Source organism: Orcinus orca, chromosome 7, assembly GCF_937001465.1.
Source record: "Orcinus orca chromosome 7, mOrcOrc1.1, whole genome shotgun sequence".
In the NCBI taxonomy this organism is placed as follows: domain Eukaryota; kingdom Metazoa; phylum Chordata; class Mammalia; order Artiodactyla; family Delphinidae; genus Orcinus; species Orcinus orca.
In genome coordinates, this window is record NC_064565.1 from 99,609,928 (window position 1) to 99,624,458 (window position 14,531).

The 14,531-nt window shown below is 50.3% G+C and overlaps 1 protein-coding gene across 1 annotated transcript in view; it reads right to left on the minus strand.

The window, feature by feature from the left end:
* The window catches only part of MARCHF4 (membrane associated ring-CH-type finger 4), a 103,086-nt gene that overhangs the window by 20,171 nt on the left and 68,384 nt on the right, over nt 1–14,531 (minus strand). Inside the window, exon 2 of the mRNA XM_049711897.1 lies at nt 3,138–3,293. Coding sequence (XP_049567854.1) covers nt 3,138–3,293 — 156 coding nt within the window. The remainder of the gene's footprint in view (nt 1–3,137; nt 3,294–14,531) is intronic.

Below are 14,531 nucleotides of genomic sequence, written 5' to 3' on the forward strand. Positions count from 1 at the left end.
ATAAATCATCAAGGGACTTCCCTGGTGGTGCAGTGGTTGGGAATCCGCCTGCCAATGCAGGGGACACGGGTTCGAGCCCTGGTCCAGGAAGATCCTACATGCCACGGAGCAACTAAGCCCATGCACCACAACTACTGAGCCTGTGCTCTGGAGCCCGCAAGCCACAACTGCTGAGCCCGTGTGCTGCAACGGCTGAAGCCCGTGCACCTAGGCCCTGTGCTCTGCACCAAGAGAAGCCACCACAATGAGAAGCCCACGTACCACAATGAGGAGGGGCCCCGGCTCACCACAACTAGAGAAAGCCCGCGCGGCAATGAAGACCCAACGCAGCCAAAAGTAAATAAATAAATACATACATTTACAAAAAAAAAATATTTAAAAAAAAATCATCAAGACTTCCAAAAAGTGGAGATAGTTGGTCCCTCCTGCTTCCTAGAGTATTGTGATGGTTAAGTGAAATTAATCAGTGCTCTGAAGGGTACACACTGCCATCATTTCTGTTCTTCATTATGTTTCAGCAAAAGTACAGCTATGCATGTCAAGGTGGGCCTACTTATAACTGTACTTAGCAAACTCTGTGCTGGGCACTGCAGGGTAGAGGTTAAGGGCCAGACTCAGAAGTCAGACCCCTTGGATGTAACCCTGCTCCACCAGGGTGACCTTGGACAAACTGCTGACCCCTCTGTGCCTCTACTGTCTCATCTGTAAACTGGGAATAATAATAGTGCATTGGGTTGTTTTCAGTATTAAATGTGATAATGTATGGGAATACCTAGGACATTGACTGGTCCCCAGTTAGCACTAACTAAATGTTCATTTATATGATGGCAGTTCAGGCGTAGCAAAGAGGATGCGAAGCAGCCACAGAGCCTTGAGGCCACAAGGCTACCCTGAAATGCCTCCTTTCTCAAGGGGCTCTTTCTAGAAACAGAGCTTGCGGAGGGTCACTGAGATAACGTGCTGTCTTGTCCACTGTTTCTCACAGCATCATATGGGGCGTGAACCAAGAGGTGAGAGAGCTAAGACCTGCAAGAAACGTTCCTACTCTGACGGCAGAGGTCGCTCCGGCACCCCATCCACTGCTCTGCTCGCTCGTGGTAGGGCCTGCCTGCTCCATCCTGTACCACAGATGGTCGGGCTCGCCTGGGAGAGCAGAAGTTGCCCCGCCATGGCTGAGCAAGCAGCCGTCTCACACCTGGCTGAGCCCGAGCCCAGGACATGCAATTGGGACAGTCTGGGCCACGATCACACAACACTGCTGCCAGTCCGGACTACATCCTTCTTCCGGTACTATCTGGAAAAGTGAAATGGCATTTACTGAGCACACACCATTGAATGCAATGGTCCGCTCCCAATCCAGAAGTAACAGAATCAGAGAGTCTCCAGCGACTAAAAACTCACAGTTAAAGACACGGTAGTAACTTAAGAATAAAGCCATAGATCAAATTTGTCAATACTGCCGTCTGCTTACCGCACTTATGAGATTAGAATGACCTTTTCTTACCTTTTCTTTACCCCCAGGAAAAAGTTATCCCTAAATGGTTCTTCATTTTTTGTGTCGAGGGCTGATTCCTGTTTATGAGCCAAGGGCGGGGCCAAGGGGGCACTTGGGGGTGAGCTTGTGGGTTTGGACTCTGACCCTTTTCCAAGGTTTGAATCAGCTGAGAAGGAAGGGAAGAGTTAACGCACTCCAGGGCGTGGAGTCAGCTGCCTCACGGCACTGCTATTTTAAGACACTTCAAGATTTTGGAATGAATGGCTAAAGATGGAACCAGCGCAGGGAGAAGCACTTCTTATTCTGACCCCTTGGTACACTGTCAGGATGGCCGAGGTGCCTGGGGGCTCTAATGCCTCCTTCCGGAAATAAGCCTCCCCGCTGGCCCGCACGTGCGGACACTGCAACTCCAGGTGTTTCCAGCTGCCCTTCATGCAAAGATCCCATGCCACCATCACCCCCAGAGCACTCGCCCTCCTGGGGCTGCAGGATTGACTCCCTCCCACCCCCTCGGAGAGGAGGAGAGAGACAACGAACGGGTGCCAAGCTGCTGAGTTCCCGCCCTCACTAGCGCGCTGGTTCATTGATTATGTGGCAGCTTAACTGGCTGACCGTGCGTTTGTGGAGGTATTTTCAGAAGCAAAGCGCTCTCTCTCTCTCTCTCTGTGCCTCGCGGGGGGAGCTGTGTGATTTGGAGGATTTACGACATGGTGCAGGGCCTGCCAGCTGCTTGGGGGTGATGGATGTATCCGGGCAGGGCGGGAGGGTTCGGGGAGGACAGTGGGGGAGCCCTTAGTTCTGACGGGTCCAGCCCTGTGTGAATCTGTTTCGCAGAGCTCACCCGAGCCCTGCCCTCCCTGCCCTGGCCCTTCACAGACAACTCTTCAGAGTCTCTCCCATTTCTTTCTTCCTTGCCCCCTCTTCTCTTTTCCTCTGCTTCCCTCTCCTGTCTCGTCTCCATTTTTCTCTAGTCCCTTATCACAGGAAGGACGGTCTGTGGGCCAGCCACATCCGCATCATTCGATAGCTTGTTAGAAACACGGGATCTCAGGCCCCACCCCACGTGCCTGAATCACAGTCTGTGTTTTGACCAGATTCCAGGTGAAGGACACATTCAAGTTTGGGAAGTACCACTGAGTCTCCTCTCTCTCTGTTTCTTCTTTTCTGCCCGTAGCTTTACCACTGTCTTTCTTCTCACCCGCCCACGCTACCTTTTCCCCTCCTGCACTCGTCTGTCCTCTGCTCTTCCTTGTTTTTTCCTCCCTCCTTCCCTTCCTCCCCTCTTTTCTTCCTATTCCTTTTCCTTATCTTTCTGTTTTCATCCATTCATTCAGTCATCCATTAGCTCACTTATTCTCTCTCTCCCATCTGATTCTCCACATTTCTTTACCTCTATATCTATTTCTCTCTCGGCCCCAATCCCTTTCTCCTCTTCTGGCTGAGCCTTAAGAGAAAACACAAAAATTCTTTCACCCCCTCCTGCCCGGTTGCCATCTGCCGTCTCGCCCACCTGGCCCATCTTGTTCTTTTTCTCCAAACCGCCCAGACTCTAAGGTGAAGTCGTCCTCCCGCCGAAAAGCAGGGGGTGTGGGAAACCCCGGGCCGGAGCCCCAGCGTCCCAGCGGGCAGCCCCCGGTTGTACCTGCAGAGGGTTCTTTGTGCTGATGGCGATGACGTGGTACTTGTAGTAGCACAGCTCGCAGCTCCAGCAGCCCCGCTCGCTGATCCACTTGATGAGGCAAGGCTGGTGCGTGCACTTGACCGAGCCGTCGCAGCGGCACGGGCTCAGCAGCTCCCCCTGCAGGGAGAGAGGCGGAGGGTGGTGAGGCCCGAGCCCCGCCGTCTGGGGGTGGCGTTGGGGGTCTGGCCCCCTGAGTGCTGGTTTGCCCCCCAGCCCTCCCCGTCTCGGGGCAGGCCAGACCACAGGCTTAGTTGGGAGGCCCCAGACACTAGCGCGGAGGCCTGGCCTCCAGATCCCCAGCTTCCGTGAAGTTAGCTAACGATTCTGAGCCCCCGGCTCCTACTCGGTACTGCCCAAGTCCCAGGATTTCTGCGGAAATGAGTCGGGGGCTTTCTGTGGAAGCCCTCTGCCATCCAAAGGGGGTGTCAGCCTAGACAGGCTTCTCTTTAAAGGCTCAGCCAGGGGTCTCAAACTCAAATGCTCTCAGGGCCAGACAGGCGACACAAGTGACAGAAGCCAGCTGGTGGAGGTTAGGACGGATCGGAGGGCCCAGACCCCAGTTGCAGGGACAGCCATTACCGGCTGTACATGTGGGAATCTAGGTGGCACTTTTCAACGTGAAACATCCCCATAGTCAAATGTCAACAGCGAATCCGCGTTTTGAATACGGTGTGTCGTGAGGATCATTTTGCCTGAGTCCGGAGCTCCGGTCCTGAGCTTTCGCACTCTTCTGAAGGACGGCCCCTAGAAACCCAGGTCCGCTCTGTGAAGCCTCTTGCCCCTGGTCCCAGAGTGACAAAAACATAGCAGGCAGGCCTGAATCCTGGGGACCTAGGAGGCTGGGCAGGTGCCCTCTCGGAAGGCCTGGGGCCCTCCGGGCACGTCCCTCGGGCCTGGTTGGGAGTGACTGGGAAGCCCAGCCTGGCGCAGGCCTCGAAGCAGGGAGGCAAAGGCGGTGGCTGGATTTGAAGCCCCTTGTGAGTGGACCGCAGAGCTGGGTTCAGTCCCCAGAGCACCCCGCGACCATACGTCACATGACCATGACTGAAGCCTGCGTCTGCTTCCTGCTGGGCCTGATGCTGCAGCCCCAGAGGACCTCCTTGAGCCAACCTCGCTGACTCCTCTTCTCTCCTCTCTCCTCCCTTTCCCCTCTCTCCCCGTGTGTTCTTTTTCTCCCTCCTCACTCAGGGTCTATCGTTTCTTCTTGCTGACTCCTGTCCACCCAATGCCTTCATATACCTTCTCAGGGACTTCAGAAGTGGGGCCCACCCAACTCCCCAACCTGTGCTCCCTTCTGACCTATCCCATGGCCTCCCCCTTCCTTACTTCCTATGCCCTCCCTCCCCCAACTCATCTATTTTGGGAAAATGTCTTCTGCCTCACTCCTATCAAAGGACCCAGGAGCTGCCATGCACAGCCCTGTTCCCTACTCCCCACGCTGATGTATTTGAGATACGGCCACTTAAGCCATGTCTCTGTTAGTTTGGGGATTTCACTATTCAGGAAACCACATCTTGTTCCCAACTTTGAATAAACAGGCACAGGAGCTCCTGACCTATAGGTTACAGAGCTTTATTTGTATATTTAATCATGCTCTTGGCTGTAAACTGTAGAACCAGCCATTTCCTCCCAAGATGCTTGGAATCATCTTTCACTTCAATTTCTATCATTCAAAGACTGCCCCTTGGCCTGGATGTGTTCTAGAGTGTCCTTTGGCACCTGGTATACCTGTCAAACTGCTTCTCTGTCTTCATGATGGTTCCAAAGCCACCTCCTACAGGGAGTCATCCCTGATTTCTCTAGGTTGAGTGCAATGCCTTGATCGCTGAGGGCCTTATCAGCACAACCTTATGAGGCTCTCTGCATATGCCTGTCTACCTCCCAGAGGAGCCCTGGAAGGCAGGTATGGGGGGGGTCATTCATCTTTACACCCCATTCCCCCAGCGCCTAGCTTACTCTCAGCAGGTCCTCAACAACCTTTGTGTTTGAGTGAGTGAAAACATAAGTCAGGTGTCTGCTCAGGTTTCCTGCCTGGCCCTGAGGAGCGGGGATGAGACTGCCCACTCCATAAGAATGGGAACCATGTCCATCTTGTTGACCTTGGGACCCCAGCACCTCACTCAGTGCCCAGCACTCCCTGTATATATGTACAATGAAGGAACATGATGGCAGATATGCTCAGGGTGCCTCATCCCCATAAAGTCCTCCCTGGTTCCCCACTCTGATCCTCCAGTGTTGACAGGCCCCCTCACTGTGGCTGAAAGCCTGGAGCCTTCCTATACCCACTGTGAGAGCACTTCCCCCATGTGTCTCTGGGTCACTACAGTGTGACCCTTCACAGAAGCAATATGTATCTTATATCCATCTTTGCACCCTTAGCACCTAGTACAGTGCCTGAAACAATTAGACAATCCATCCCACTTTTTTTTTTTGTGGCCATGCCCCATGGCATGTGGGGTCCGAATTCCCCAACCAGAGATCGAACCTGCGCCCCCTGCAGTGGAAGCACATAGTCTTAACCACTGGACCGCCAGGGAAATCCCACACTCCATCCAACTTTAACAGTGCAGTGCACACACAGCTGTTTGATGAATAAGAGGTTTTGCTCCTCTAGGACATGGCCAGCCTCTGGCTCCAGGTGGGCAGCGGTGGCTCCAGGGAGAGAAGTAGAACAGGCAGGAGATGCCCACATTGCTGGGCACTCACCACAGCCATTGAGGCCCTTGGTATTGAGAAGCTGCTGTGTGGTTCTGAGAAAAAAATAGGAGGGGGAGGTTGGGGAGAGGTGCTGAGGGAGAGGCAAAAGCCCTCATTACTCATGGAAGTATCTCTTAGGCTCGTTCATTCTAAAGGATGAGCTGGGTTTGATTAATCGGGTTGTTAAGCAGCCACGTCAAGTTGCCAATCAAGTAAGAGACATTACTTCCGGTCCCTGGCAACAGTGCCAGACAACAGCAAAGGCCGTTCTCCTTGCTTTCCAAACGGCAGCCACGAGACAAGGGAGGAAGAGCCGCTGGCCAGGCATAACCGATGACAAGACCTGGGCTCTCCATCGTGGCTCTGGATGTGGGACCATCACTGGAGCCCCCGAGTTACCTAGAGAAGGAGGCAGCATGACCTGGCCTGGTCCCAGTGCCTGGCCACAGGCCGAGAGGCCAAAGGTATGCAGTTTCCCCTGGAGCTCCCGGTCCCCCACGCTTTCCCTTGGCACCAGTCAACCCCAAAGGCAGGATAGGGACTTGCTTTCTTGGCACCACAAATATTAGAAAGCAAGGACACCAAAGCTGTTAGAAAAGTTTAACTTCGATGAAGGAAGCAATCCAGGATGTTAGAAAGAAGAACCTGCAGAGAAGCTGTTTTAACCTTGGCATTCACGTAAGCTTTTTACCTTATGATTTAGCATATTTTTATGTAGATTGGGGTGGAGGGCCATAATCTTTTTTGTGTTTAGGACTTCTAAGAGGTCTGAACCTGGACACTGTACCACCTTTGACTGGTCAACCTGTGCTTCTTCAAGAAAGGAAAAATGGAAATGAGCCAATAGCCAGACGGGTTCAGGTTAGACTGAAGGAAGGTGTTCTTTGCAGTAAACTCTATTAAAAGTTAAAATGGTGGAACGTGGAAATTGAGGTGATAAACATCTCTCAGTATAACAGAGACGCCTACTGAAAAGGTTAAATGACCAACTCAAGGTTACTCAGCCAGGGACTTCCCTGGTGGCACAGTGGTTAAGAATCTGCCTGCCGATGCAGGGGACATGGGTTGGAGTCCTGGTCCGGGAAGATGCCACATGTCGCGGAGCAACTAAACCCATGCGCCACAACTACTGAATCCCGCGCGCCTAGAGCCCGTGCTCCGCAATAAGAGAAGCCAACTGCAATGAGAAGCCTGCACACTGCAAAGAAGAGTAGCCCCCGCCCGCTGCAACTAGAGAAAGCCTGCACACAGCAGAAAAGAGCCAACACAGCCAAAAATAAGTAAATAAAATAAATCTATTTTTTAAAAAAAGTGGTCACTCAGCCAACCAGTGGCATGGCCCGAATGTAAAGCCGGGTCTTTCTGACGTCAGACTCTGAACCCACACCTGTGCCCATGGGTCTCTTCTGTGGTCCAGCTCCAGCCCTTCCGCCAAGTCTCCCATGACTGCCAGCTACAGACCCATCTTCTCTCCCTGCGTCATCACCCACAGTTTGACCCTTAATCAGTCTTCAGTGGTTTCCTCTGGGATTTGGGGTGCTCCTGCATAACCCACAGGACTGGGCACGTCATAGCTGCACAATAAAGGTGCACTTACTGGCTGGACAGGCACCAGGGTAAGGCAGAGGACAGGCCCTCTGGCCCAGCTCCTGAGGGTCCAGCCTTTGCGCTGGAGGATTATTATGGACTTGTCTGCAGTGTTCAGTAAACTCCACAGCACAGAACAGCTCATTAAATGCCAAGGGCACCAGACACTTCCTCAATGAACAGCTTGGAGCTTTGGGGCCCAGAGACGACCCTGGGAATGACTAAGGCAAGAAAGAAGGACCTTCTCTAATCACCGGGCCCCCATGGGACACAGTGTAAGGGACGGGTGAAGAGCATGGTTTGGGGAGACCAAGTCCTTAGGTTTAAATGCCTCTTCAGCTCTTACTGGCTGTGCAAACTTGGGCAAGTCTCTTAACCTCTGTGAGGCTCTGTTTCTTCATCTTTCCGTTGCAGGCAACTCTTACCTCCTCAAAGCCTGTCTGTAAGAATGGAGTGAGATCATGCATGCAAAGTGCTGGACACAGAGCCTGGCCCAAGTAAGTCCTCTTGTGAAAGTATTCCAATTCTAACTCGCCTTTCCATAAGGACTTTAGTTTCATAGTTTTTTCTACTACAACTCTAACCTATGCTCTGATGATCAAATAGGTAAGACGGGAGCCATGCCTTAAGTAAAGGGTCAACTAAGCCTAGAGGGAGGTTGAGATAAAAGAAATGCCTAAGAGAGTCCACCCTGGTGAGGTGGGTAAGGGGTCGGAACACAGGTCTCCCTTCTGGCCCAGGACTGTCCTCTGTGTTACCAGGGATCACTGAGAGTGTTTGGGGGCCCTCTTTCCCTGGGGAGGCTGAACAGGAGGCCGCTTGGATGGGTTAAGTGGGGTCATGCTAGAGGCAGGACGAGGTTAGCCATAGCCCGTGGCTGTGGCTGAGCTGGTGTGTGGGGAAGAGAACAGGATGGATTTTCCTTGCTGCCAAATAACACAGCAAGCTGCAGGCGCAAGACTCCAGTCATGTCTCCATTCACAGATTTCTTTCTGCTTATTTCTGCCTTTCTTCAATTTTTCTCCCCTCGGTCTGAAAGGACTTGCTTGTGGAGTCCTTAGGTTACCTAGTTGCCATGGCAGTGTCAGGTAAGCCAAAGACTTCGCCTTCCACCCACATGGGCACCAGGCATCCTTGCCACTGAGCAGAAAAAGAAATAGTCTAGTGAAGAAAAGACAGCCCCAGTCCTGCTGTAGTTTGCAGCTCTGGGAGTTCAGAACAAAGGAAACAATAGCCTTGGGGTGCAGTTTAGGGACATTTTCCTTTATTGAGACTAACATGGTGGTTAAGAGCTTGGACCCTAATCCCACACAGATTCGGGTATACCCAGGCTCTTATAATCTGTGTGATCCTGGGCAAGTTGCTTAACCTCTCTGGGCCTCATTCAATCATTCGTTTATTCATCAAATATACATCTAGTATGTTCCAAGTTCTTTTCTAGGTGACAGGGATACAGCAGTGAATGCTACTAATCAAAATTCTCTAGTCAAGAGGGACAGACGTTTTAAGACGATAAACAAGTAAACTATAAGTACCTGAGATGTTGTTATGTGCTATGGAGAAAAATAAGCAGGGAAGGGCTTCCCTGGTGGCGCAGTGGTTGAGAATCTGCCTGCCAATGCAGGGGACACGGGTTCAAGCCCTGGTCTGGGAAGATCCCACATGCCGCGGAGCAACTAGGCCCGTGAGCCACAACTACTGAACCTGCGCATTTGGAGCCTGTGCTCCGCAACAAGAAAGGCCGCGATAGTGAGAGGCCCGCACACCGCAACGAAGAGTGGCCCCTGCTTGCCACAACTAGAGAAAGCCCTCGCACAGAAACAAAGGCCCAACACAGCCAAAAAAAAAAAAAAAAAAAGAAGCAGGGAAAAGGAAAATGGAATACCAGGGAAGGGACAAGTTGAAATTCTAAAAATGGGGACATTTGAGTGAAGACCAGAGGATGATAAGGAGCAAGCCATGCAGGTCTCTGGGGCTCTGGGCAGAGAGAACATCAAGTGCAAATGTCCTGAGGCAGAAGCATACCTAGCACCAAAGAGGCTGGTGTGTCTGGGCTAGAGTGAATGGAAGGACAGCGATTAGGACATGAGGTCAGAGATATAATGGGGATCAAGAATGGGGGACAAGTCAGACAAGGCTTGTGGGCCATTTTAATGACTTGGCATTTTTTGTGAAGGAAATGGGAAATCATGAGCTTGTTTTGAGCAGAGGAGAGTGACATGATCTGACCACGTGTGACAGGATGCTTCTGGCTACTGTACTGAAAATAGACCAGGAGGAAGTACGGTCCAAGTAGGGAGCCAGGAGGCTGTAATCCAGGTGAGCGGTGATGGTGTTTTGGACCAGTAGGGTAGCAATGGAAGTTCTGAGAAACTTCTGGATATATTTTTGAAGATAGCAATGGAAGTTCTGAGGAAGTTTCTGGGTATATTTTTGAAGATACAGATATTAAGATTTGCTGATGGATTGGCTGTGGTGGATGAGAGGAGAAAAGTCAAGGATGATGAAGGTCTGAGCAGTGAGAAGCCTGGAGTGTTGCCTTCAGTTGAGATGGGAAAGACTGAGGTGGGGGGCAGGTTTTGGAGGGTAGATTGGGAGCTCATTTGGAGATGTGTAAATTTTAGATGCCTGTTAAATATCCAAGTGAAGACATGAAATTGGGATGGAAATATATATTTGTCTGAGCTTTAGGGGAGGGTTCCAGGCTCAAGATATACACTTGAGAGTCACTGGCATACAAATGGTGTTTCAAGCCATGAGCCCAGGAGTGAGTGCAGGTGGGAAAAGGGAGGGATACGAGGGATGTTTCCTGGAGGATGCCAAGATGTCGGAGCTTAGGAGATGGGAAAGAACCAGAAGAACCTGAGAGGGAAGGTCAGTGGGCTGAGAAGAGAATGTGATGTTCCAAAAGCCGAAGAAGAAGACAAAGCCTTTCAGGAAACAGGGAGCCCTGTCAGAAGCTGCTGTTGGGTCCAGTTGGATAAGAACTGAGAATTAACCGTGGATTTGGCAAGTTTTCTTTCTATTTCTTCCATTTTCTAGATTAAGCAAAGCCATGGACTGAGAGTGAAGGTGATGAAGTGGGTGTTGGAGATCTGAGAACTGGCATAAAACAGTCATCTGGGAGAGTTTTAAAATACCAGAAATACTATTTCTGGTATTAAGTCTGCTGAAACAAAAGAATTTTATATTTCTGGGTTGGAACTTCAGGTTTCTTACCCTTGTGTAAGGAGAATTCACCTGTTTAAGTACATCATAGAAAGGCGTTGGTACAACACAGGTTAGGACAGATAAGCAAAGTAACTGTTACATAAGCTAGTCTGTAAGAAATTCTATAATATGAAAGCTTACCTACCTTCTCACCTACGTCAAACACTGATCAATTTCTTTCCTTCCTTTCTCCCTCCTTTGAATAAGATTCCCTTCTTATTAATAATCCTAATGTTATAAACATCTCACGGTTCTAACAAAGTGCTTTTATAGACATTATATCATCTACTACCTCAATAAATGAATGAAGCTAATAATTACTTCTGCTTTACTCTATGAGCGCACCCACTCAGAGAGGTTGTTACCTGCTCAAGAGAAAGGCAGGGTGAGGCTCTGAAACCAATTCTGTCCATCGGGCTGCCCACACCCACAGCATCTCTGCCCACTCCCGTGACCCCTGCCTCCCATCCCTTCTCCCACCCCCAGCAGCCTTGTTCATCAGATCCTTACCTTTCCAGCCCTGACAAAGAGAGATGGCCTTGCTGAATCCCTGCTCATGTATGAACGCAACGGCAGAAACGCTTTTCCCCTTTGCCCCTCTCCTCCGAACCCAATTCCAGGCAGCGTTCACCGGGTATTAACTGATGTGGTGGTTAGAGCGGGGACAGAGTGGTTCTAACTCCCCCTCTCACTCCCACCCTTGGCCGGGGGGAGACACTTGTTAAGTCAAAATTAAGAGTCAGTGATTTGGGGGAGTTCCCTGGCGGTCCAGTGGTTAGGACTCGGTGCTTTCACTGCCAAGGGCTCAGGTTCAATCCCTGGTTAGGGAACTAAGATCCCGCCAGCAGCGTGGCGTAGCCAAATTAAAAAAAAAAAAAAAAGACAGATTTTTATCAGCATAGGAATGCATTGAAGTTTTCTCTGAGATGTGGTCTGTATTAATAAGGAAAGTTTCACTTGCCTTGTAGATGTTCCACTGTGAAGACTCAGAGGACCTAACGCCTTAAAATCAGAATTTCCCCTCTTTTTTTTTTTTTTTTTTTTTTGCAGTATGCGGACCTCTCACTGCCGTGGCCTCTCCCGTTGCAGAGCACAGGCTCCGGACGCGCAGGCTCAGCGGCCATGGCTCACGGGCCCAGCCGCTCTGCGGCATGTGGGATCTTCCCAGACCAGGGCACGAACCCGTGTCCCCTACATCGGCAGGTGGACTCTCAACCACTGCGCCACCAGGGAAGCCCCTAGAATTTCCCCTCTTGAGTGGAGTGGAACCTGTGCATATTGGAGTGGGAGGAATGGGCACAGGAATAGGAAAGTTCACTGAGATTGTGGAGGAGCGTTAGGAGGAACGCCAAGGAGAGTCGAGACTCCTCAGTGCCCATCCTAGGTAGTCTCTATGAGGAAAGATAGTTGACAGGGAAAGCAGAGAACTGTCTGGTACCACTCCCGGGACTCCACATATTCTGGGGGACCAGCTAACAGGAAGGCTTCTCAATAACACATCCTCCCAACTTTATGGGCACCACCAAACTGGTCCATGATATCGACCAACTATTTGTGTAGCTGTGATCTGGGTTGGGGGAACAAAGCTGGGAGGGAGGAGACAAACGGGGAACACAGATGGGGTCAGTGAACAGAAGGAAAACCTAGAAGCTTTCAGTGTCTTCTTCCTGCAGGACACCAGGCAGTGATTTCTTGATTCCACAGACGGGACAGAGGTCAATGTACCCTGGAATCGGGATCAAGAAAGGTGACCTATCGGGCTTCCCTGGTGGCGCAGCGGTTGAGAGTCTGCCTGCCGATGCAGGGGACACGGGTTCGTGCCCTGGTCCGGGAAGATCCCACGTGCCGCGGAGCGGCCGGGCCTGTGACCCATGGCCGCTGAGCCTGCGTGTCCGGAGCCTGTGCTCCGCAACGGGAGAGGCCACAACAGTGAGAAGTCCGCGAACCCCCCCCGCCAAAAAAAATAAAGAAAATAAAAAAGAAAGATGACCTATCATGAGGACATGAGGACGTTCTTACCAGCAAAGGTTTTGGTAGATAAACAGGAGGGGGTGTGGCTCCTGCTGTCCAGGAGGGTGATAAAGCCAGTTTCCCCCTTCTCTCTGGGAGGCAGGTTGATTGACATGATGACCTTCAAAGATCCCCATGGCCCTAGAATCCACTATTACATACAGACAAGCCGTTCTGAATTCTTTGCGTGTTGTGTCAGGCCGTGTACAGGCAGCAAGTTGTTTTCTGGACGGAGCCATTTCTGGCCACTCATCCATAGCCCTTTACACGCTCCGTTTCCAGCCAGGCCAGGCCCAAGCGTCTCACTCCCCCTCTCAATGGCACCAAGGCCACACCCTGGCTTTAGAAGACCCACAGTGTGTCAATACTGGTAGAGTAAATAGAGAATCGTTGCAAGATAATTCGATTTAAAAAAGGAAAGACTCTATTACTAAGTAGAAAAAAAAAAAAGATTTAAGGCCTTAATGAGCTCTAGTTATCTACACTGAATTCAATTAACTGCATAATTATTTCTAGTTCTCTCATACCAGCAGCTTACTTTCACAAACACACACACACACACACACACACACACACACACACACACATTATCTGCCGCCCTCTTCATAGAAAATTTTCCAGCTTTCCTGTTCATCAGTTCAAAAAAAGGGATACAAAAAGAGACATGGAAAACAAACACACAAACCCAAACCAAACCCTCCGAACCACGTTTTTCTATTTTCATGATAATTATTTTATTCCTGCAGTGCTTTTCTCCCTTATGTCTGGTATAAGACAAATGTACCTATTCCCTCTAACTGCCTCTAAATTTACTCAACTGGTACTAGGAAGGAGGACTTAACCTTACAATAATTGAATTTAAATAACATCCAGTTCCGTAAAGTCAAGCATGATCAGCATAATAAACGAACCAAGTGCCCCAAGGGCTGGCAGAAGGAAAGAAGGTCATATGTTCTGTGGCTATTCGTAATCATATCCGTATTTCTAATGACCTAAATGTACCATATACTGTCCATGCATCTTTCTGTACAACTTACCATGACCATCGCCATTGTTACCAAAGAGCTAAAATTAAAGGCTGATTTGCCCTCAGTCCTTTGCCTGACTTAATAGGAAAACATAACTTTGATAAACCTTGCTGGCCAGAATTGGACTATTTGCGTACAGCAGTGGGCTGGGCCTGTTTCCAAGCTTTCAGGCCACCAGGCTGAAATTTCAGAGATTCCAGGTCACCGTGTTCTCTTTCTTTCCCACAAGTCAGGCCAAGCCAAGGGTACAAGTCAATGGCAAGGTGAGGGCAATTACTCAATCACCTCCTGCTAACTGCCTCCTTATTACAGGGGGAGCGAAGGATAAAACAGCTACCGCAGCTCTCCATCCACCCAGGTGTCTCAGTGTTTCGTAAGACCCCTCCCTCCCCAAATCTTCCTCCCTCACGCGCATGTGTTTCTACCCCCTGATACGGGGTGAAGAAAAGGTCTTAAGCTGTGAGCGTTTACAACTACCACTCCTCTTTCAGGTAAGGCTGTGAATTTGTGTGTTCATAGCCCAACTGAGAGCTTCGCGGTGCCCTTGGTACTGCAGGGAAGGAGGGCAGAGTGGCTAATATGATCTGTGTAATAGACAGCTTAGCAAGGAAAGGGAAGTATGAGGGGGGAAAGGAGATATTTGCCCTATAATTTCCTCTGCCTGTTTTTTAAAGAGGCTGCAGTAAACATTGAAATGCTTTTCAATTCTTTCTCTGTATAAGACTTGTATTTCTACTTCATGACGAACTTTGTTCAGATTATATTCCATTTAGACTGAAAACCCTGCAGCCCAGAGAGGGCAGTGGCCTTTTCTAGGGTGGTG